General features: G+C 49.1%; 1 protein-coding gene across 4 annotated transcripts in view; it reads right to left on the reverse strand.

Moving 5' to 3' along the window:
- The window catches only part of plxna4 (plexin A4), a 776634-nt gene that overhangs the window by 58823 nt on the left and 694183 nt on the right, over nucleotides 1-23628 (reverse strand). For all 4 annotated transcript variants that reach the window (XM_072471113.1, XM_072471112.1, XM_072471111.1 and 1 more), the window contains exons 23-24: nucleotides 16153-16219; nucleotides 7359-7505 (exon numbers count right to left, since the gene is read on the reverse strand). In XM_072471113.1, coding sequence (XP_072327214.1) covers nucleotides 7359-7505; nucleotides 16153-16219 — 214 coding nt within the window. The remainder of the gene's footprint in view (nucleotides 1-7358; nucleotides 7506-16152; nucleotides 16220-23628) is intronic.

Consider the following 23628-nt stretch of genomic DNA (forward strand, 5'->3'; position numbering starts at 1 on the left):
TGCCACAAGTCCCGAAAGACTTGCTGTTAGGTGATTTGGACATTCTGAATTCTCCCTCAGCGAACCCGAAGAGGCGCCGGAGTGTGGCAACGAGAGGATTTTCACAGTAACTTCATTGCGGTGTTAATGTAAACCTACTTGTGACAAAAATAAAGATTATGATTATGAGAAGAGCCAAGAATATCCCCTGCTGCCTTGGTCAACATATATCCCTCAAGCAAATAATCAGACTTTCTGGTCATCGATCTCATTGCTGTTTACAGGAACGTGCTGCGTGAGAATTGGCTGCCAGGTTTCCTCCGTTACAACAGTGGTCATACTTCAGAAGTACTTTATTGGTTGTGAAGTATTTTGGTGTGCCCTACATTTATGAAGGACACCATAGAGATGGAAATCTTTCTCTATTTCCCTGGGGATGAAGGAGCCAGTTTGGCTGGGTTCACACTCCGTCACACAGATACTGCTCTCTTCCGATGTGAAAGAAGCAACTCTATTAGTGCTGTTGGGGCAGCAGCCCATGTTCTTCCTGACTCTTTAGTTAATTAGCGACTGTAAATGTTATCTAAACACAGACACAGCGGGACACCAGCATATAAACCCGGCAGATCATTTCAAACAGGCTGTCCCCCTCTGTCGTACCAGCAGAGGTCAGAAATAGACGTTACCACATTGAGCATTTCTTCCTTGCCTTTCCACATTAATCAAAAAGGATGAAGAACAACAACTTGCATTTATTTTATAGTGGGCAGCACGGTAGCACAGTGGGAAGCACTGTGGCTTCACAGTGCCAGGGTCCCAGGTTCGATTCCCCGCTGGGTCACTGTCTGTGCGGAGTCTGCACGTTCTCCCCGTGTGTGCGTGGGTTTCCTCTGGGTGCTCCGATTTCCCCCCCACAGTCCCAAGATGTACAGGTTAGGTGGATTGGCCCTGATAAATTGCCCCTCAGTGTCCAAAAGTGTTAGGTGGGGTTACTGGGTTCCAGGGATGGGGAGGGCTTAAGTGGGGTGCTCGTTCCAAGGGCCGGGGCAGACACGATGGGCCAGATGGGCCTCCTTCTGTACTGTAAATTCTATGATCGTAAAACGTGCTGCCGAAGCAAGCACCAACAACTTAAATTTATATAGCAAATTGCTTATACCACAATCTTGAACATTGTGCAATCATCAGGCAAACATCCCCACTTCTGACTTTACTATGGAGGGAAAGTCATTGATGAAGCAGTGAAGGTATTGGGTCTAGGACACTACACTGATGTCCTGGGACTGAGATGATTGACCTCCAACAACCATAAACACCTTCCTTTGTGCTAGGTATGAATCCAACCTGGAGAAAGTTTTCCCTATGATTTTGCTAGGCCTCCTTGATGCCACACTTGGTCAAAGGCTGTCTTGATGTCAAGAGTAGTAACGGTCACCTCAACTCTGGGGTTCAGCTCTTTAACACGTTTGAACTAAGGCTGTAATGAGGTCAGGAGCTGAGTGACCCTGGCGGAACCAAACTGAGCATCCATGAACAGATTATTGCTAAGTAAGTGTCGCTTAGAATCATAGTATTTACAGTGCAGAAGAAGGCCATTCGGCCCATCAAGTCTGCATCGGACCTTGGAAAGAGCACCCTATTTGATTGCACTGTTGACGACGCTTTCCATCACTTTGCTTTGGATCGAAAGTAGATGGATAGGCCAGGTCTTTGTGGACAGGACACAAACCTGGGCAATTTTCCACATTGCCAGGCAGAAGCCAGTGATGAATTCTAGTGCTGAGCTGACTGATAGCATGACCACCAATGATGAAGTGATGAAAATCAGCGATGTGTGAGAGGCAGAATTGGGAGGAATGTGACGATGTTGGGAGGGATGAAAGTAGAAGCAGGAAGTGGTGAAATCAATGATGGGAATTGAAATTTTTCTTTTTTTTCTTTCTATTTTTTCAAATTTAAGAGTACCCAAATAATTTCTTCCAATTAAGGAGCAATGTAGCGTGGACAATCCAGCTACCCTGCACATCTTTGGGTTGTGGGGGTGAAACCCACGCAGACACGGGGAAAATGTGCAAACTCCACACGGACAGTGACCCAGAGCCAGGATCGAACCTGGGACCTCGGCACCGTGAGGCAGCAGTGCTAATCACTGTGCTACCGTGCTGACCGCGGGAATTAAAAAATTTAGGCATTGTCCAACCAGCAACCAATGGTAGGTCAGCGAGCACAGGGGGTGCCATGTGAGAATACCTTTAAGATATGGGTAGTTTAGCACACTGGGCTAAATAGCTGGCTTTCAAAGCAGGCCAGCAGCACAGTTCAATTCCCGTACCAGCCTCCCCGACCAGGCACCGGAATGTGGCGACTAGGGGCTTTTCACAGTAACTTCATTGAAGCCTACTTGTGACAATAAGCGATTTTCATTTCATTTCAAATGGGTGTTTATCGAATAGCTGCAGCGATGTCAGAGCGTGGATGGAGCTGGGCTGGCTGTCTTTCACTTTTGTTTTTGAGCAGGCAGCTATGGGCTGTTTTTAGTTTCGTTTTGAGAGCTGGATAGCTGCAGGAAAAGCAAGCATTTGTATAAGGGTCTCTCTGCAATCTAAAGGTCTCCAGATCATTTGGGTGATTTCAAAGTGATAACTGCTCTCAGTAGAGAATTTAAACCTGGGGCGGGATTCTCCCATTCAGCGGCAGAATGTCTACACCATCGGAAATCTTGTTGCATTTCACGACGGCGTGAACGGATGCTGTGAGTACCGATTCTGGCCCCTGCAGGGGGCCAGCACAGCGCTGGAGCAGTTCACGCCGCTCCAGCCTCCCATCCCGGCGCGAACTGTGCGCCGTGCCAACCCGTGCATGCACGGTGATCTCCCTCAATGTGCCGGCCCTGACGCAACATGTCGCGGGAGTTCAGGGGCCGGCACGTAAGAAAATAGGCCCGGGGAGTGAGAGGCCGGCCCGCCGATCGGTGGGCCCCGATCGTGGGCCAGGCCCCATCGGAGGCCCCTCCCGGGGTCGGGGTCAGAGTCCCCCTCCCACTCCCACAGGCCGCCCCCCCGACCCTGCGCGCAGAGTTCCCACCGGCTGCGACCAGGTGTGGACAACGCCGGCGGGATTCTGCCTTTTTAGAGCAGCCACGCGGCCCGGAGAATCGGCGGCCCGCGAACGGCGCCGTGCCAAACGCGCCAGTGCCAATTCTCTGCTCTGCGGAGAATCGCGTGCCGACGTCGGGGCGGCGTGGCGCAGGTGCGGGGATTCTCCAGCCCGGCGCGGGGCTGGGAGAATCCCGCCCGTAATCTCGGTGTTAAAAGGGGTCTTTTGTCTCATGGTTGTTGCAAGGAAAGATTGAGGGTTACGTATCGAATATTATATCTGTGGGGATGATTGGTGTTGATAGTTGTTGTTTACTGCGGGTTTATAAAGTGTTAACTGGTTTCATAAATAAACATTGTTTTAATTTAAAAGTACTTTCGCTCTCTGTTGCATCACACCTGTAAAGTAGGCCCGTGTGCTCCCCATACCACAATCTAGTAAAAGTTATGGGTCAGGTGAACTCCATGATACACTTTGGGGTTCTCTAAACCCTGGCCCGTAACAGGGGGGGGGAAAGGACAATTGTGATATGGGCAATAGAATTGTTGGATGAGGAATCATTGAAGGAGATGGGAAGAGAAATGGCAGTGGGGCAGCAACTGAAATGCTCAAGCAGGCTAATACTTCGCTGGGCCAGGGTGCAGCTCCAAAGAATCTCCGTTCGAAATCTTCACCTGCCCTTCTTTCTTTCAGATGCCACCTCACCTGCTTCATCCTCTACCTCTTCTTAAATTTCAATTCTTTAAACCAGGGCAGGTTTGAGTTTGTCATTCCGCAGTGCTGCGCTTCACCCGATTCGAAAGGATCGAGAAGCGAGATTATTTGAGCTGAACAAGTTGTGGGAGACGACCTCCGCCTCCTCCCCGCCACTTCTCGCCTTGCTGGAAGATGTTAAACGGAGCCGTTCGCTCATCCTTAGCAGCATTGGGTAGCAGAGCAGCAAATTCTGATATCAGGTTATCACAATCTTCCATCTGTAATTCCAAACAATCCCTACAGCTGTCTCACTTATTAGGGCAGGAAAAAGGCATTCGGTATCTTCAAGGCACAATTCAGGGGAAAGTTGAACTGATTCAAATTTAAGGCATTCATCCCTCTTCCCTTCCCTGCCTTGTAGCTGGAAACTAAATCCAGGGGAACAATCAGAAAGAGGTTGGGGGGAAAAAAAAGTTTATAAAAACACTTTTGGCGATGGAAAACTGGCTGTTTGACTGATGGTCAAGAATCATCCAATCAGGTGATGAAGAGTCTAATTGATTTCGAATTGATCTTCTTTTTTCTTTATTCATTCGTGGGATGTAGACGTCGCTGGCTGGGTCAGCATTTATTGCCCAGCCCTGAGGGCATTTACGAGTCAAGCACATGCCTTTTCCGTTTAACATTTTCATGACCTCAACAAAATCTTAATAGTTAAGTGAGTACTTTGGGAGTGCAGCCATTGTTGTAATGTCATAAGCACGGCAGCCAATTTGAGCACAGCAAGCTCCCATACACGCAGCCCTGAGATAATGTCCAGTTAACCTGTTCCTAGTGACGTTGGTTTGAGAGATAAATATTGGCAAGGGCACGTGGGCATGACTCCGTTTCTCTTCTTGGGAATAGCGACCAGAGAGTCTTTTACCTCTACCCGAGTGGGAAGGTGTGGCCCTGGTTTACAGAAGGACTGAGCTTTGATCCCTGGGGTTTGTGCAAAGTTATCTGACCTCCGCCCATTTAACAATTAGTCTTAAGTGCGCCCGAGTAAAGAACGGCAGACAGAAAGTATCCCTAAACCCCTTGGAAGATTACAGTGCTGGCAATTATCCCATTCTGGTATGCAGATATCAGCATTTCAGAGATTGGATTTGAATTTTGAGAATTGTCTTGTTTGATGACTGAATGTTAAATGATTAATTACAGCGATGTAATTTCCTAAAAGCCCTAATTGGTTCCTGAACAGCCACATTCAATTTACCAATTATAATTTATATTCTATTATACACCAATTACAGCAAGTATCCCACTCTCATCAGTGTTACACACCCCACCCATTACAGTGACGGTCCCACTCTGATCAATATTACACACCCATTACAGTGGTGGACTCATTTTGACTAATATTACACACCCATGACAGTGACGGTCTCATTTTGTCCAATATTACACACCCATTACAGTGACGGTCTCATTTTGACCAATATTGCACACCCATTACAGTGAGGTGCTCACTCTGACCAATATTACACACCCATTACAGTGAGGGTCTCTGACCAATATTACACACCCATTACAGTGAGGGTCTCTGACCAATATTACACACCCATTACAGTGAGGTACTTACTCTGACCAATATTACACACCCATTACAGTGAGAGTCTCACTCTGACCAATATTACACACCCATTACAGTGAGGGTCTCTGACCAATATTACACACCCATTACAGTGAGGGTCTCTGACCAATATTACACACCTATTACACTGAGGTGCTCACTCTGACCAATATCACACACATTACAGTGAGTTGCTCACTCTGACCAATATTGCACACCAATTACAGTGAGGTGCTCACTCTGACTAATATTGCACACCCATTACAGTGAGGTGCTCACTCTGACCAATATTACACACCCATTACAGCGAGGGTTGCACTCTGATCAACATTACACACCCAGTACAATGAGGGTCTCACTCTTCTTCCTGGCCCTCTTCTTCCCCCACACACAGAGCAACTTCAGAAGAACATGATTTTGTTTCCCTTGACTACCTGACTCATCCACTTTAATCTTCAGCAGGCTGCAAAGCCATTTAATTATAGGGAGCTCGGGCCATTTTCTGAGAGCGAGGCAGAGAGAAATGGCTTCTAATCAAAAGTGACTCGACTCTCCCTCCAAATAAGTGGATTCTGACAGGGAAGCTGGCATCTTGAGTTTGGAAGAAGATACAGAATTTGTTGGAAAAGACAGGTTTGCATTGCTGATGCATTCCCTTAATCAGGCTCTGGTCAATGGCAGGAACTCCCCTTTTCAAATATTGAGCTACACCGGAGGTTGCCGTTTCCAGCATTTTTTCTGTGTTCTGTCCCAGTCTTTGCAGGTTTTTCCCAAGTTTTATCCAGCTGGCCTTCCAGAAGGTGGAGAGGATTTGACTTACTTCAGTGGCGGCACGGTGGTTAGCACTGCTGCCTTACAGCGCCAGGGTTTGAGTCTGGCCTTGGGTCACTGTCTGTGCGGAGTATGCACGTCCTCCCCGTGTCTGCGCGGGTTTCCTCCGGGTGCTCCGGCTTCCTCCAGGTTAGGTGGATTGGCCATGATAAATTGCCCCTTCGTGCCCAGGTTAGGTTAGACTTGATGGGCTTACTGGCCTCCTTCTGCACTGTAGGGACTCAATGGTTCAGAGCGGCACTATGCCAGGAAGGTTTGAGTGTTGACCCCTGGATTGAGCTGGGTTCGTTTATCTCGGCCTGGGGCTACAATTGATCTTAATTGTCCTCAGTTAGAAGGGAAGGAGAAGGAGCCCATTCAGCCCATCATGAATGTGTTAGCTCATGGATGTGCTGGCTCATTGAAAGAGTGATCAAATTCATTCCTTTCCTCTGATTTTCCCCCATAGCCCTGCAAATCTTGCTTTTCAAATATTTATTCAGTTCTCTTTTGAAAGTTATTACTGAGTCTTTCCTTTAGGCAGTGCATTCCGGATCACCACCATTCAGCGTGCAAAAGGTTTGCTTCCCCATCTCGCCTCTCCTTCTTTTGCCACTTACCTTGCTCTGGTGGTTGACCCCCTCAGCCACTGGAAACAGTTTCACATCACTGACTCCATCAGGTTTTGAATCCCTCTGTCAAAACGCCCCTTCGCCCTCGCAGCTCGAAGGGGAACCAACGCCAGCATCTCTACCTTGCGCCTCCTGCTGGAAACTGCACGCCAGCTGGGCATGTTTGGGGTTTGAGAGCAGCATTTGTCTCAGCTGTGATGTCTCTGCAGTCCAACAGCTGCCCACGCTGACCGTCTCAGCTCCCTGTCGGCCAACAGGGTGCCGTCGGCCAGCCAACGCTCATGGAGCTGTGCCCCCATCGCACGCCACCCCACCCAGCACGGAACTGGCCAGAGGAGGCAAATTAAAATGAAATGACCACACGCCCATGCTGCTCCCTCCTGTGGCTAGCGAAGAGAAGAAATCTTGATTGGCAGCCCAAGTTTCGCAGGCCAATCACACATTATCCCGTTCACTCAACCCTCCTTCCGCGCACCCCCCCCCCACCTCACTCACACCCCATCTCGTTCCCCGTTTCATTCGGAACTTACCAGTGTCTTGTAGTCTATCTGTTGCCTGATGAGCTTGTCCTCACTGAGCGAATAGCGTGCCTCTCCTGTAATTGAGTCAATTGGTCCCTTCTCCATCTGCTGCTTGATGGCACAGAACAGCATGAATAGAGGCTCCCCTGCACATTCCTGGTCAATGTGGGAGAATGGAAGAGGCCAGAGTTAGTACAGTTGCATGTTCAAGCTGACCATCCCCTCGGGGTTACAGAGCAACGGTGCTTCCCCCATCCCCACCTCCTCATCAGCCTCACCCATCCTCCTATCACCCCCCCTCATCACAATCACCAGTAAGAATCAGGTAGGGGCTGGTCTGTGGAAAGAGGCAGGGTGTGAGTGCCTCATCCCTTTTATAGTGTATATGTCATGCCCCCTTGTGGTGATGCCACCTCTGAGTGTCCCGACTGCCCATTGGTTGTGTCCTATTCTGAGTGTTCATTGGTTGCATGTTTGCATATCATGACAGCAGGGCCCGCTGGGGCACCTCCCGCTGGGGCAGTGCCCACTGGGGCAGGGCCTGCTGGGGCACCTCCTGCTAGGGCAGTTCCCGCTGGTGCAGAGCCTGCTGGGACACCTCCCTCTGGGACAGGGCCCGCTGGTGCACCTCCCGCTGTGACAGGGCCCGCTGGGACAGGGCCTGCTGGGGCACCTCCCGCTGGGGCAGGTTCCGCTGGGGCACCTCCCGCTGGGGCAGGGCCTGCTGGGGCAGTGCCTGCTGGGGCAGGGCCTGCTGGGGCACCTCCTGCTGGTGCAGAGCCTGCTGGGACACCTCCCTCTGGGACAGGGCCCGCTGGTGCACCTCCCGCTGTGACAGGGCCCGCTGGGTCAGGGCCTGCTGGGGCACCTCCCGCTGGGGCAGGGCCTGCTGGGGTACTTCCCGCTGGGACAGGGCCCGCAGGGACATTGCCCGCTGGGTCACCTCTCGCTGGGGGCAAGACCCGCTGGGGTACCTCCTGCTGGGACAGGGCCCGCTGGGGCAAATCCCGCTGGGACGGGGCCCGCTGGGACAGGGCCCACTGGGGCACCTCCTGCTGGGATAGGGCCCGCTGGGACAGGGCCCGCTGGGGCAGTGCCTGCTGGAGCAAGGCCCGATGGGGCACCTCCTGCTTGGGCGGGGCCCACTGGGGTCCCTCCCGCTGGGTCAGTGCTGCTGGGGCACCTCCCACTGAAACAGGGCCCGTTGGGACAGGGCCCGCTGGGACAGGGCCCGCTGGGACAGGGCCCGCTGGGACAGGACCCGCTGGGACAGGGTCCGCTGGGAGAGGACCCGCTGGGGCATCTCGCGCTGGGACAGAGCCCGCTGGGACAGGGCCCGCTGGGACAGGGCCCGCTGGGACATCTCCCGCTGGGACAGGGCCCGCTGGGACAGGGCCCGCTGCATCCAGTCAAAAGTCCATTGACTTTTGGTGGGACTGGAAAATCCCTGTCCATGTCTTGGTGTGAGCCAATATATTGACAGTGGGACTTCCGGGTGCGGCGATGACCAGCTGAGTCGCACGTTTCGGCAGCTCCCTGTGAAACGGACTTTTGGGCTCTTGATAGGAGCCCCAACGGCAATTTTGACGGCTAAAAACACTGTGCGGTAAACCAGAAGGGAATCCCCCCTGGATACGGATGTAAAAAGGAGAAGAGAGTGGCCAGATTGCAGTGGATCCTTTAGAACAGCGGCAAGGAAGGCAAGCAAAAACCAAGATGGCGTCGGAAGGTGGCAGTTTAACATGGGGCCCTGAACAACAAGAGTTCTTGAAATGCTGTGTGGAAGAGATCAAAAAGGAAATGAAGAAAGAGCTGTTGGCCCTGATACTACAGGCGATCGAAGGGCTAAAGGAGGAACAAAAGACCCAGGAGCGGGAGCTTTGGGTCGTGAAGGCAAAGGCAGCCGTGAATGAGGACGATATACAGGGCCTGGTGGTGAAGACGGAGACGCAGGAGGCACATCAGAAACGATGTGTGGAAAGGTTGGAGGCACTGGAAAACAACGCAAGGAGGAACAACCTGAGGATTCTTGGTCTTCCTGAAGGTGTGGAGGGAGCGGACGTCGGGGCATATGTGAGCACGATGCTGCACTCGTTAATGGGAGCGGAGGCCCCGGCGGGTCAGTTGGAGGTGGAGGGAGCATACCGAGTGATGGCGCGAGGACCGAGAGCAGGAGAAATTCCCAGAGCCATAGTGGTGAGATTCCTCCGTTTTAAGGATAGAGAAATGGTCCTTAGATGGGCGAAGAAAACTCGGAGCAGTAAATGGGAGAACGCGGTGATCCGCGTTTATCAAGACTGGAGTGCGGAGGTGGCGAGAAGGAGGGCGAGCTTTAATCGGGCCAAGGCGGTGCTTCATAAAAAGAAGATAAAATTTGGAATGCTGCAACCGGCAAGACTGTGGGTCACATATCGAGGGAGGCACCACTACTTTGAGACGGCGGATGAAGCGTGGACTTTTATTGTGGAAGAAAAACTGGAATGAGCGGGTTATTAAAAAGAACATTCGAACAAAGTGGTGGGGCGAATGTGGGGGGCAAAGAGGGGTTTTATGTACTAATCCTGCGATGTGGTAACTTTTCTCTCTCCCACAGGTGGTGATGGGGGAGGAGGGGAGGTGGAGGAGATGGGGCGTTGGCCATTGGGGGCGGGGCCAAGGGAGAAGCGCGGGCTTGGTTCCCGCGCTATGATAATCATGGCGGGAATAGAGAAGCAGGAAGGAGGGGGCGTCGCACGGTGCGAGCCGAGGTCACGGGGGGAAGCCGAGGTCAGCCAGAGTTTGCTGACTTCTGGGAGCAACATGGGGGGAGTAATTACGCTAGCGGGGGATCTAGCGGGGGGGGTGGGAGGGGGGAATTACTGGGTTGCTGCTGCTGGGGAGAGGGGGGAGCTGGTATGGGAGAGGATGGGCGGGGGGGCACCGCCTGGGGAGATACAACTGCGTGGGAACCGGGTGAGGAGCTGGAAAAAGGTGATGGCTAATCGACAAGGGGGGGGGTAGGAAGCCCCCCAACTCGGCTGATCACGTGGAACGTGAGAGGGCTGAACGGGCCAATAAAGAGGGCACGGGTACTCGCACACCTTAAGAAACTTAAGGCAGATGTGGTTATGTTACAGGAAACACACCTGAAACTGATAGACCAGGTTAGGCTACGCAAAGGATGGGTGGGGCAGGTGTTCCATTCGGGGCTAGATGCGAAAAACAGGGGGGTGGCTACATTAGTGGGGAAGCGGGTAATGTTCGAGGCAAAGACTATAGTGGCGGATAACAGGGGCAGATACGTGATGGTGAGTGGCAAACTACAGGGGGAGACGGTGGTTTTGGTAAACGTATATGCCCCGAACTGGGATGATGCCAATTTTATGAGGCGGATGCTAGGACGCATTCCGGACCTAGAGATGGGAAAGCTGATAATGGGGGGAGATTTTAATACGGTGTTGGAACCAGGGCTGGATAGGTCGAAGTCCAGGACTGGAAGGAGGCCGGCAGCAGCCAAGGTACTTAAAGATTTTATGGAGCAGATGGGAGGTGTAGACCCGTGGAGATTTAGCAGACCTAGGAGTAAGGAGTTCTCGTTTTTCTCCTATGTCCATAAAGTCTACTCGCGAATAGACTTTTTTGTGCTGGGTAGGGCATTGATCCCGAAGGTGAGGGGAACGGAGTATACGGCTATAGCCATTTCGGATCACGCTCCACACTGGGTGGACTTGGAGATAGGGGAGGAAACAGGAGGGTGCCCACCCTGGAGAATGGACATGGGACTAATGGCAGATGAGGGGGGGTGTCTAAGGGTGAGGGGGTGCATTGAAAAGTACTTGGAACTCAATGATAATGGGGAGGTCCAGGTGGGAGTGGTCTGGGAGGCGTTGAAGGCGGTGGTTAGAGGGGAGCTGATATCAATAAGGGCACATAAAGGGAAGCAGGAGAGTAAGGAACGGGAGCGGTTGCTGCAAGAACTTTTGAGGGTGGACAGACAATATGCGGAAGCACCGGAGGAGGGACTGTACAGGGAAAGGCAAAGGCTACATGTAGAATTTGACTTGCTGACTACAGGCACTGCAGAGGCACAATGGAGGAAGGCACAGGGTGTACAGTACGAATATGGGGAGAAGGCGAGCAGGTTGCTGGCACACCAATTGAGGAAAAGGGGAGCAGCGAGGGAAATAGGGGGAGTGAGGGATGAGGAAGGAGAGATGGAGCGGGGAGCGGAGAGAGTGAATGGAGTGTTCAAGACATTTTATAAAAAATTATATGAAGCTCAACCCCCGGATGGGAGGGAGAGAATGATGGGCTTCTTGGATCGGCTGGAATTTCCCAAGGTGGAAGAGCAGGAAAGGGTGGGACTGGGAGCACAGATCGAGGTAGAAGAAGTGGTGAAAGGAATTAGGAGCATGCAGGCGGGAAAGGCCCCCGGACCGGATGGATTCCCAGTCGAATTCTATAGAAAATATGTGGACTTGCTCGCCCCGGTACTGACGAGGACCTTTAATGAGGCAAAGGAAAGGGGACAACTGCCCCCGACTATGTCTGAAGCAACGATATCGCTTCTCTTAAAGAAGGAAAAGGACCCGCTACAATGCGGGTCCTATAGACCTATTTCCCTCCTAAATGTAGATGCCAAGGTCCTGGCCAAGGTAATGGCAATGAGAATAGAGGAATGTGTCCCGGGGGTGGTCCACGAGGACCAAACTGGGTTTGTGAAGGGGAGACAGCTGAACACGAATATACGGAGGTTGTTAGGGGTAATGATGATGGCCCCACCAGACGGAGAAACGGAGATAGTAGTGGCGATGGATGCCGAGAAAGCATTTGATAGAGTGGAGTGGGATTATTTGTGGGAGGTGTTGAGGAGATTTGGTTTTGGAGAGGGGTATGTTAGATGGGTGCAGCTGTTGTATAGGGCCCCAGTGGCGAGCGTGGTCACGAATGGACGGGGATCTGCATATTTTCGGCTCCATAGAGGGACAAGGCAGGGATGCCCTCTGTCCCCATTATTGTTTGCACTGGCGATTGAGCCCCTGGCGATAGCGTTGAGGGGTTCCAAGAAGTGGAGGGGAGTACTTAGGGGAGGAGAAGAGCACCGGGTATCTTTGTATGCAGACGATTTGCTACTATACGTGGCGGACCCGGCGGAGGGGATGCCAGAAATAATGCGGATACTTGGGGAGTTTGGGGATTTTTCAGGGTATAAATTGAACATGGGGAAAAGTGAGTTGTTTGTGGTGCATCCAGGGGAGCAGAGTAGATAAATAGAGGACCTACCGTTGAGGAAGGTAACAAGGGACTTTCGTTACCTGGGGATCCAGATAGCTAAGAATTGGGGCACATTGCATAGGTTAAATTTAACGCGGTTGGTGAAACAGATGGAGGAGGATTTCAAGAGATGGGATATGGTATCCCTGTCAATGGCAGGGAGGGTGCAGGTGGTTAAGATGGTGGTCCTCCCGAGATTCCTCTTTGTGTTTCAGTGCCTCCCGGTGGTGATCACGAAGGCTTTTTTTAAAAGGATTGAAAAGAGCATCATGGGTTTTGTGTGGGCCGGGAAGACCCCGAGAGTGAGGAAGGGATTCTTACAGCGTAGCAGGGATAGGGGGGGGCTGGCACTACCGAGCCTAAGTGAGTATTATTGGGCCGCTAATATTTCAATGGTGAGTAAGTGGATGGGAGAGGAGGAGGGAGCGGCATGTAAGAGATTAGAGAGGGCGTCCTGTAGGGGGACTAGCCTACAGGCTATGGTGACAGCCCCATTGCCGTTCTCACCGAGGAACTACACCACAAGCCCGGTGGTGGTGGCTACACTGAAGATTTGGGGACAGTGGAGACGGCATAGGGGAAAGACCGGAGCACTGGGGGGGTCCCCGATAAGAAACAACCATAGGTTTGCCCCGGGGGGAATGGATGGGGGATATGGAATGTGGCAAAGAGCAGGAATAACGCAACTGAAAGATCTGTTTGTGGATGGGAAGTTCGCGAGTCTGGGAGCGCTGGCCGAGAAATATGGGTTGCCCCAAGGGAATGCATTCAGGTATATGCAACTGAGGGCTTTTGCGAGGCAACAGGTGAGGGAATTCCCGCAGCTCCCGACACAAGAGGTGCAGGACAGAGTGATCTCAAAGACATGGGTGGGGGATGGTAAGGTGTCAGATATATATAGGGAAATGAGGGACGAAGGGGAGACTATGGTAGATGAACTAAAAGGGAAATGGGAAGAAGAGCTGGGGGAGGAGATCGAGGAGGGGCTGTGGGCAGATGCCCTAAGCAGGGTAAACTCGTCGTCCTCGTGTGCCAGGCTAAGCCTGATTCAGTTTAAGGTATTACACAGGGCACATATGACTGGAGCACGGCTCAGTAAATTTTTTGGGGTGGAGGATAGGTGTGCGAGGTGCTCGAGAAGCCCAGCGAATCATACCCATATGTTTTGGTCATGCCCGGCACTACAGGGGTTTTGGATGGGGGTGACAAAGGTGCTTTCAAAAGTAGTAGGAGTCCGGGTCGAACCAAGCTGGGGGTTGGCTATATTTGGGGTTGCACAAGAGCCGGGAGTGCAGGAGGCGAGAGAGGCCGATGTTTTGGCCTTTGCGTCCCTAGTAGCCCGGCGCAGGATATTGCTAATGTGGAAAGAAGCCAAGCCCCCGGGGGTGGAGACCTGGATAAATGACATGGCGGGGTTTATAAAGCTAGAGCGGATTAAGTTCGTCCTAAGGGGGTCGGCTCAAGAGTTCACCAGGCGGTGGCAACCGTTCGTCGAATACCTCGCAGAAAGATAGACGGAATGGGAAAAAGAAGGCAGCAGCAGCGGCCCAGGATCGGGGGGGAGGGGGGGGGGGGGAGGAGGAACCAGAAGGACTCTCAGGGTTGTTAATATATACTGTATAGTATGTATAGGTCGTTGCTACAGATAATTATATATTGGACTGTTAAATTATATTTTTGGAGAGTGTTACTTGTGACAAGGCAGTTGCCAATTAGGGCTAGTTTTCATTTTTGTTATTTATTATTTATTCATTTTTTGTTTATAAAATAGGTCATTGTTATTTGTGTTGTTATAATATTGTGTAAAGGATGCACAATGTACTGTGTTGGTTGACCAAAAATTTTCAATAAAATATTTAATAAAAAAAAATATATTGACAGTGCGGTGAAAGGCTGGACCCTGGTAAGAACTGCCCAGCTGTCTTCAAAACAGCAGCATGCAGTTTTATGTCCACGTGGGAAGGCTGAAAGGTCCTTGGATTTGGGTCTCACCCAGGCGCAGTGGTTAGCATTGGTGCCTCACGGCGCCGAGATCCCAGCTTCGATCCCGGCTCTGGGTCACTGTCCGTGTGGAGTTTGCACATTCTCCCAGTGTTTCGTGGGTTTCACCCCCACAACCCAAAGATGTGCAGGCTAGGTGGATTGGCCACGCTAAATTGCCCCTTAACTGGAAGAATTATGGACTCTAAAATTATTTTTAAGAAGGATCCTACCCGAAAGGCAGCACCTCCGACAGTGCTGCAAATCAGTGGTTGAATGCGTAAACTGCTGCTGTCTACATTAACCTAATCTGGAGATGGCTCATCACCTTCAAATGAAGATTTTATGGACGACCGCTCCCATTTCACTGCAGCTGCTCCCTTCCTCTCTGGAAGGTTCCCTCTCACTTACCTTGCCGAATGCTGCCCTTTGGCATTTTGTCCAACTCATATGCGGGAGTAGACTATGAACGGCAGCCGTTCAAGTTGATCCTGGGTGGCATCACCTCAGTGACGGATCCGTGAATGGTCGACTCACCTTCCGTCACGCAGACAAGTACAGAGGTCAATTATGGTGAACATTGATTGGACTGTGCAGAGCCAACACTGCATAACTCCAATCTCGGGCTTGTCTGGGCTGTGTACTCAATCCATACAGGACACAGGGACTGGTGACATCCACAGACCGACAAAGCACTTAAAATAATCAATTTCGCTCCTTCTAGATCACAAAACCTTGTATGACCCGTTGTCTCCCTTACTCTGTAACTCTACGTTGCCCGAGGTCAATTTTTTAAAAAGTTCATTCTGGATAAATGGACATCACTGGCAAGGGCTTCTCTTGAGCGGCTGCAGTCTGTGTGGCGCTCACTCACAAAATTGTTACAGCGCAGAAGGAGGCCATTCAGCCCATTACATCTGTACCGGCTCTCCAAATGAGCATCAGGACTTCGTGCTATTCCCCTGTCTCTTCCCCATGCTCTTGCCCATTATTTCCAATGTCCTCTTGAATGCCTCGATCGAACCTACCTCCGCCACATTTCCAGGCAGGTTCCATAGGTACTCCCACAGTGCTGTTGGGGAAGGAGTTCCGCAATTCATCTCGATGATGATGAAGTAACGATGATGCACACGCGAGTCAGGAGGATGTGCAAATTGGAGAAGGTGCCTATCTACCTGCTTACCTTGTCATTCCAGAGTTCGCCTGTTTGAAAGTCACTGTTGTAGGACCCTCAGCAAGGTGCTGCAGTGCACCTTACCTTGTAGGTGACACATACTCCTGCCACTGCGCAGGGAGGGGGTGAATGTTTCAGGTTTAAATTTTTAAGAATAGAATACTCCAAACAGAGGAGTCAGTAACGTGGAGAAATGTAGCCTTGATTTCCAGCTATCACTCGGTTAATTAGCTTATCCCAAAACAGCAAAGGGCATGATTTTGTAAAAACCAAATGTCTTTCTGTCCTCTCTCTCTCCCAGAGAAATATTCAGGCTGAAATTCTCAGAACAAACCTGAGAGGAAATCAAACCGACGCGTGAACACAGACTGAGAAGAGGCCATTTTATAACCTTACCTTCAGGAATTTATACAGGAGGAATGTAAACCAGTTGGTAAGCATCTTTTCTGCCACTGACTCGGTCCTAAAATTGAAAGAGATGAAGTTAAGAGAAAGGAGATTAAAAATCCATCTTGGGAAACTTTATATTTAGCATTATCAAGCCTGATACATTAGGAGCCAACGTGTCACTGAACAAGACACACACCGGGGTGGGGGTTAACAACAAGTGACGAACACCAACTTGCATTTATATAGCATGTCGAATCAAGGCAATTCATAGGGACCTTCTCAGATGAACTCAGACTGGCGTCAAAGTATTTAGTCACCCATCCTAATATCTCGGAATGTGGCTCCGCCTCACGTTATATCTGACGAATGTGAAAAGCACTAGAAAAAAGCAAGTTATTGTTGACGCGGTGATTGAACCTCACCAAGCAGAGACGGTGTAAACCAGTCTGATGCCAAGAGAGTGAGAAGAAAATCAGGTGGCTGGCTTGCAGCACCTGCAGCCAACATGCGAATCGGGGACATGCCTGTCCCCCAAACAGTGGTTTAAATTGTGATTAGTGTTAAACTATCGGCAAAACATACTTCCCCTCTGCTAATAATTTAATCAGCTCCAAGGAGATCAGTGAACCCTGTTTCATGAATGATTCAATGGTTATCTTTTAATTACCCGGTTAAGAAAGATTTGGAAACTAGGATAAGAGTTTTCAAATCAAGTCATTGCCAGACCTGGAGCCAATGTATGTCAGTGAACACATGGCTGAAAAGGACTTGGTGGATGTTAGGATATGCGAATCAGAGTTTGGTATGGGCTCCACTTTAATGAACCTCGTGCATTGCTTCTTTCCCTAGCAGCTCATTCTGCTGGGATCTGGCGCATCAGTCCCACCTGTCACTCTGGAACTGTATCAGAAGCTTGGGGGAAAGTCCAAATCCAACAAACTAATCCAACCAAATTCCATCTACACCATCGTCCCTCAGGGTCTCAGGATTACAGAGGCTGCAGAATTAGCCTGTGTCCCTGCTTCTCCACCTTTGTCTTTCAGTCAGAAGGTTCAAGCCCCAGTCCAGAGTCTGGAGCCCAATATCTAGGCTGACACTCCACTGAGGGAGTGCTGCACTGTTGTAGGTGCTGTCTTTTGGATGTGACATGATACCAAAGCTCTGCCCTCTCAAGTGGACATAAAAGATCCCCTGGTAATTCAAAGAGAAAGGGGGCGGGAGGGGGGGCGGTTCTCACCCATTATTTATCCCTCAACCGATATCACATAAACAGACTGTTACTGGTGGTCGTCATCCTGTTGATGTTTATGGGAGCTTGCTGTGTGAAACTCGGGCTGCTGCTTTTCCTACATTGCAAGAGTGATCGCATTTCAAAGTGCTTAGTTGGCTGCAAGGCGCTTTGGGACTTCCTGCATGAGGCCACGAAAGAGCGCTATGTCAATGCAAACCCCGTCTCCCTTTCAGTGACACCTACTTGGAACGTGCGCGCGTGAAGTGAGCAAAGGTCAAGCATCCCAAAGTCAAACAGGCGAGCGATGTTGACTCTGAACTTGCAACTGTGGAATGGGCTCTGGGAAGAGGAAACCCCAGCTGGGAGGAGAGAGGAGGCAAGAGAGGACGCCAGGGAATAAAGCTGGAGAGAGGAAAAAGGGGAAGTGGCCTCGTATTTGATTTTAATTTCCCTTTGAATTAAAATTTATAGCTCAATGCCTTGTGTTTATTTAAACAAAGGCCTTTTACATTCTCGAGCTTGCTTCTGATCTGTCAAGAGCAGGGAGATAATGAACAGTTAACAGCATTCAAATAAATAAGATTGAATTAATACTGTAAGGCATTTTTTGTGTGACTGCATTAAAATGCAATTCTCTCCATATTTTAATTGGAAGTCACACTTGCAATGGAATGACTTGCACCTACCGCTAAGGATTGTGACAGGATGTAATTGCACAGGTCAATCTTCGAAAAGCTAAAAAAACTATGTTGTTAGTACCAGGGGGAAGTAAGAATGCTCAGGTGATGCAGTGCCAGTTACATACTACAGAGGCGATTTTGCTTTGGAGCGGATTTTGTAACTGTTAAGAGAGTTATTTTAGGGTGATTCACAGATGATTGGGTCAAGCCTTCTGGATGAGAGCTCCCAGTTCACACAGCATGAGGGACAAAGGGGGAGTCGGTGGTGGGAGTGGTGGTGAGGGGTGTTGGGGTGGGAGGGAGTGGGTGCACACCCAAATTGCAACCCTTGTGATTGTACATGTTAATGACAAAATAGTCGGAAACTCAAGGGCCGGGTGTCCTGACCTTAACCTTTCAATCCATTCACGGATTGCGAGTGCCTCTGTCAAAGCCAGCTTTTACTGCCTGTGGTGAACGTATTATAGTAACCATTCACCACTGTACTTCGTGGTACCACGCTGTTGTCCATGTGGGGTCCAGCTATGGACCATTGTACTGTACTACACGGAATGTATCATGTTGGTGTCTTGTGGGCTCCGCCCCCTTGAGGGGAAGTATAAAGAGCAGCTGCCCTGTAGGAGGCTCTCACTTGCAGAGCAGTCGTAGGCAGGCACTGTTCTAGTCGATGAAAGCCACTGTTCACTTCAACACTCTGTCTCGTGTGAATTGATGGTTGCATCACTGCCCATCCCTAACTGCCCTCAGGAAGGTGATCCAGAGCTGGCCCGTCTTGCGTGCAACCAAGTGGCTTCCTGGGCTCTTCCAGAGGACACATTGCGGTGGGTCTGGAGTCACATTCAGGCCAGTCAGGGTGAGCAAAGCAGATTGCCTTCCCCAAAGGACGTTGGTGAGCCAGATGGATTTTTATGATAACTGGTAGTTCCGTGGTCACAATTGCTGGTACCAGTTTTTAAATTCCAGATTTATATAATTAACTGAATGTAAATTGCTGTGATGGGATTTCTACTCATGCCTCCGGGTTATTCGTCCAGCAACATAACCACAATACTACTGTATCCCTGGGAGGAGGCATTGCCAGTAAATGCACACAGACTGGCAGAAAATATACATCTGTAATGTATCGTCTATCTCAGTATCTCCATATCTATCTTCATTTCTCTCTCCTGCCTAGCTATCTATCTCTCTCTGTTTCACGCTTGCTTTTTCTCCATCATCCCCTCTCCCTCTTTCTCTGTCTCTCTCTCCAACTCTCTGTCTTTCCAGCCCTCTTTATCCATCTCCACATCCCTCTCTTTACTTATCGATCTAACTCTCTCACTCTTTCAAAGTCTGATGTTGAGAGCAGCTTTAAGATGTCACACTTCAGATTGCTTTAAATATTTTTAAAGTAAGAGGGAAATTCAGCACATTTCCGACTGGGGTTTAATTATTTTTGCGGAGGGAAATTTGCATATTGACCTGGAGTGGAAATTGACGAACAGGCGAGAATCTGAAAACGTCTCCCTCCCGGAGTAATTAACCTGTAATTAACACGAGGACGTTTCTAGCAAAGAGAATCCATCACCTTAAAGAGACATGGCAGGTTAAACACAGCTCTGTCGGAGCAGCTGAAACATACATTGTGGTTTGCAATGTATAACACGCCTGTCATTATTAAACAATCTGTCGCCCGACTTGTCGTGAGAAATGCTGCCAAAGGTTTCGCTTCGGCCACAGAAGCAGCCTCCTTTCTGTGTGGAGCATTTTGTCCAATGTCACAGGAGCCTTTCGGGGGAGCCTGGGTATTTCAATGGATCCGTTGACGAACACATTGCCCAGGGTGGAATTGGGCATTTCGGGTCACAATGCCCCAGGGCTGCATTTCACATGCCCCCCACCAGGTGTTTTTTCAGCAAGGGGAGTGCGGGGCTGGGGATATAAAACAGGCCAGGCACCCACCCCGCCACCTTCCTGTCCAGCCCCCAGCTCACACCCAGCAGCACGGTAGCACAGTGGTTAGCACTGTCGCTTCACACCGCCAGTGTCCCAGGTTCGTTTCCCGGCTTGGGTCACTGTCTGCACGTTCGCCCCGTGTCTGCGTGGGTTTCCTCCGGGTGCTCCGGTTTCCTCCCACAAAGTCTCAAAAGACTTGCTTGCTGGGTGAATTGGACATTCTGAATTCTCCCGCTGTGTACCCGAACAGGTGCCGGAGTGTGGCGACTAGGGGATTTTCACAGTAACTTCATTGCAGTGTTAATGTAAGCCTACTTGTGACACTAATAAAGATTATTATTACCAAATTCTTACCCAAATGGCCACTTTGGTGAGATTTCAGAAGTTGGCCGGCGCTTATGAAGCAGTATCTCAGGCATGGGTCCGGAGGGAGGGGGAGAAAATCAAGTGGGAAATAAAAAGCTATTCTTTCGCTTGAAGCAGCAGCACTCAGGAGGTAAACAATCCAAATCGATAAACAGTCTCGGAGGGGCCTATTTCCGAAAGGGAAAGTCATCCGCACCCTTTGCTTTCAATCCAGGCAACAGGAGCTGAGAGCTACAGTGATACACATTATGTACCATGAAAAAGCCAACATTGATACCTGTGTTACAGAGAATGTATGCCACAGAAAGTGATCAGTCCGCCCAAATGGTCTATGGCAGTGTTAATGCCCCGCCCTAACTCCTCATTTCATCTAACCCTATCAACGCGGTCTTCCGCCACCTTCTCCCGCGCCTGTGCTTACCCAGCCTCTCCTTAAACCCATGTGGCAGTAAGCTCCACACGGTATCCTCTCTCTGGGGAAGGAGGTTTCTCCCAAATCACATTCATTAGCAGCTACCTTATATTGTAGTTTTGGTCTCGCCTACAAATGGAAATGCCTTTTTCCACATCTAAATCTTGCACATACTTCAAGCTTGAGCAATGTGCTTGTGTGCCCGGTGTGGTCCAGTTGGCAACACTCCTGCCTGAGCCAGGAGGTTGTGGGTTCAATTCACACGCTAGAATTTATGAGCTTGAAAATCAAGACCGATGGTCCAGGGCAGCTCTGCGGGAGCTCTGCCCCATTGCATGTGGGCGACTCTTGGCATGTGAGAATGCCTTTAAGAAATGGGTGTTTATAAATGGGTGTGTATATAAATATCTGTAGTGAGAGTACCTTTAAGAAATGGGTGTTTACTACTGCAGTGATGTCAGAGAGGGGGTGGAGCTGGGCTGTCTGGCAGCTTTTTACTTTCGCTTTAAGCTGTTTGCTGCAGGGAGTGTTTTAGTTTCATTTTCAGAGCTGGATTGCTGCAGTCACAGCCAGAAGGTGTATTAGAGTCTCTCTCTGTAATCTAAAGGCTGTAAACCGATCCTGGTGATTTAAAACAAATAACAGTAGTGACTTTAACCTGATGTGCTTCTGTTAAAAGTTGTTTCTTAAGTCTTCTGGAAGTTAAAAGGAAAGCTTCAAGAATTGCTTAGTGTTGTATTCTTTGGGGGTTGTATTTGAATTAATGGTTGCTAAGATGTTCACTGTATGTTTTAAAAAGCTTAACTTGAGTTCACAGAATAAACATTGTTTTGCTTTAAAAAATACTTTCCCATTTCTGCTGTACCACACCTGTAGAGTGGGCCGTGTGCTCCCCATACCACAATCTATTATAAGTTGTGGATCAGGTGAACTCCATGATACACTTTGGGGTTCTCTAAACCCTGGCCCTTAACAAATTGGGGGCTCGAGGGAGATAAAAGTCTATCTATTGGATTGGCTTAGTGAACTTAAAGATAGTGAGGGGTGAGCATATTGTGGGTGCTTTTCAGGTGTGGTATTTTAGTTTAAGTAGGGAGTGTGTTGTGGACAATGGCTCTTTCAGAGGCTCAGAAGTTTTTGGGGGGCGGAGACAGTCACACGCAGTACCTTTATGGACAGAGACTAAAAGCAGACTGTTAGATTTGGCAAAAACATTGCAGTTAAATTTACCTGACAAAATGCGAAAAGATGAGGTAATTATGGCGGTGGCTAGGCATTTAAAGTTGCCTGAGATACAGTATGACTCATTGGAAATAGCAAAAATTCAGTTGCAAATTAAACAAATGGAACATGAGAAAGAATTAAAGTAGCTTGAATACGAAAGAGAGAGAGAGGAAAAAGAAAGAGAGAGAGAGAGAGAGGAAAAAGAAAGAGAAAGACAACGAGAGAGGAAAAGAGAGAAGAAAGGAAAACAGAAAGAATAGCCCTAGCAGAACAAAAAGAGAAAGGGAGATACAGATCAGAGAAAATGATAGAGAGAGAGAGAGTTTGAACTACAGAAAATGGCCATGAAACATGATAGTCAGTTAAAATTGGCAGACATAAAGGGAAACGTACAGTTGGATGACAGTGATGAGGATAGTGAGGAAGAGGGTCAAAGGCTTGGTGGGAGTCTATTTAAATATGTCCAAGCATTGCCAAGGTTTGACGAGAAGGAGGTGGAAGCCTTTTTCATTTCATTTGAGAAGGTAGCTAAACAAATGGAATGGCCACAGGACATGTGGGTATTACTGATTCAAACAAAGCTGGTAAGTAGGGCTAGTGAAGTGTTTGCATCACTACCGGAGGAGGTATCTGGGACATATGAGGAAGTGAAAAAATCCATCTTAGATGCATATGAACTAGTGCCTGAAGCATACACACACAAAGGTTTAGAAATTTAAGGAAAGAATTTGGTCAACCATACATGGCATTTGAAAGGCTCAAAGAGAGTAATTTTGATAGGTGGATAAGGGCTTTGAAAATAGACCAAACGTATGAAGCTCTCAGAGAAATTATGCTTTTGGAGGAGTTTAATAATTGAATTTCTGATGTAGTGAGAACTCATGTGGAAGAGCAGAGGGTTAAAACGGCAAGATTAGCAGCAGAAATGGCAGATGATTATGAATTAGTTCATAAATCAAAGCTTGGTTTCTGACATCAGTTTCAGCCTGTGAGGGATAGCAACTGGGGACATGAGAAATACTCAAGTGGTAAAGGTAAAGGTGATCTGATGGGAGATAATAAGGAGAATGTACCTCAGATTAAAAAATAAATCTAGGAGGGTGGAAAAGAAATGAAAAGTTTCAAATGTTTTCACTGTAATAAACTAGGCCATGTAAAGTCACAGTGTTGGTGGTTGAAGAAAAGCACTGGGAAGGCTGATGTGGTAAAACAGGATAAGACAAGATAAAACAGGGTTTGTTAAAGTGGTAAAGGTAAGCCCAAGTGAAGCGAAGGATCTGCAAAAGATTGTACAGCCTGATCAAGAGGTGATTGATAAGAAGGTGCAAGATCTCAATTTACTTGTGTGGGTAAAGTTTACTCATGTGTATCAGGAGGAGCAGGTAAAGAATTCACAATTTTAAGAGATACGGGAGCGAGTCAATCTTTAATGGTAAGAGATGAGGAGTTATGTAGTTTGGGAAGAATGTTGCCAGAAAAGGTGATAATATGTGGAATTCAGGGTGAGAGGAGTAGTGTTCAATTATATAAGGTAAGATTGGAAAGTCCAGTGAAGAGTGGTGAAGTGGTAGTAGGAGTAATAGAGAAACTATCTTGTCCAGGAATACTGTTTATCTTGGGTAATGATATAGCTG

This window comes from Scyliorhinus torazame, chromosome 13 (assembly GCF_047496885.1).
Source record: "Scyliorhinus torazame isolate Kashiwa2021f chromosome 13, sScyTor2.1, whole genome shotgun sequence".
Lineage (NCBI taxonomy): Eukaryota > Metazoa > Chordata > Chondrichthyes > Carcharhiniformes > Scyliorhinidae > Scyliorhinus > Scyliorhinus torazame.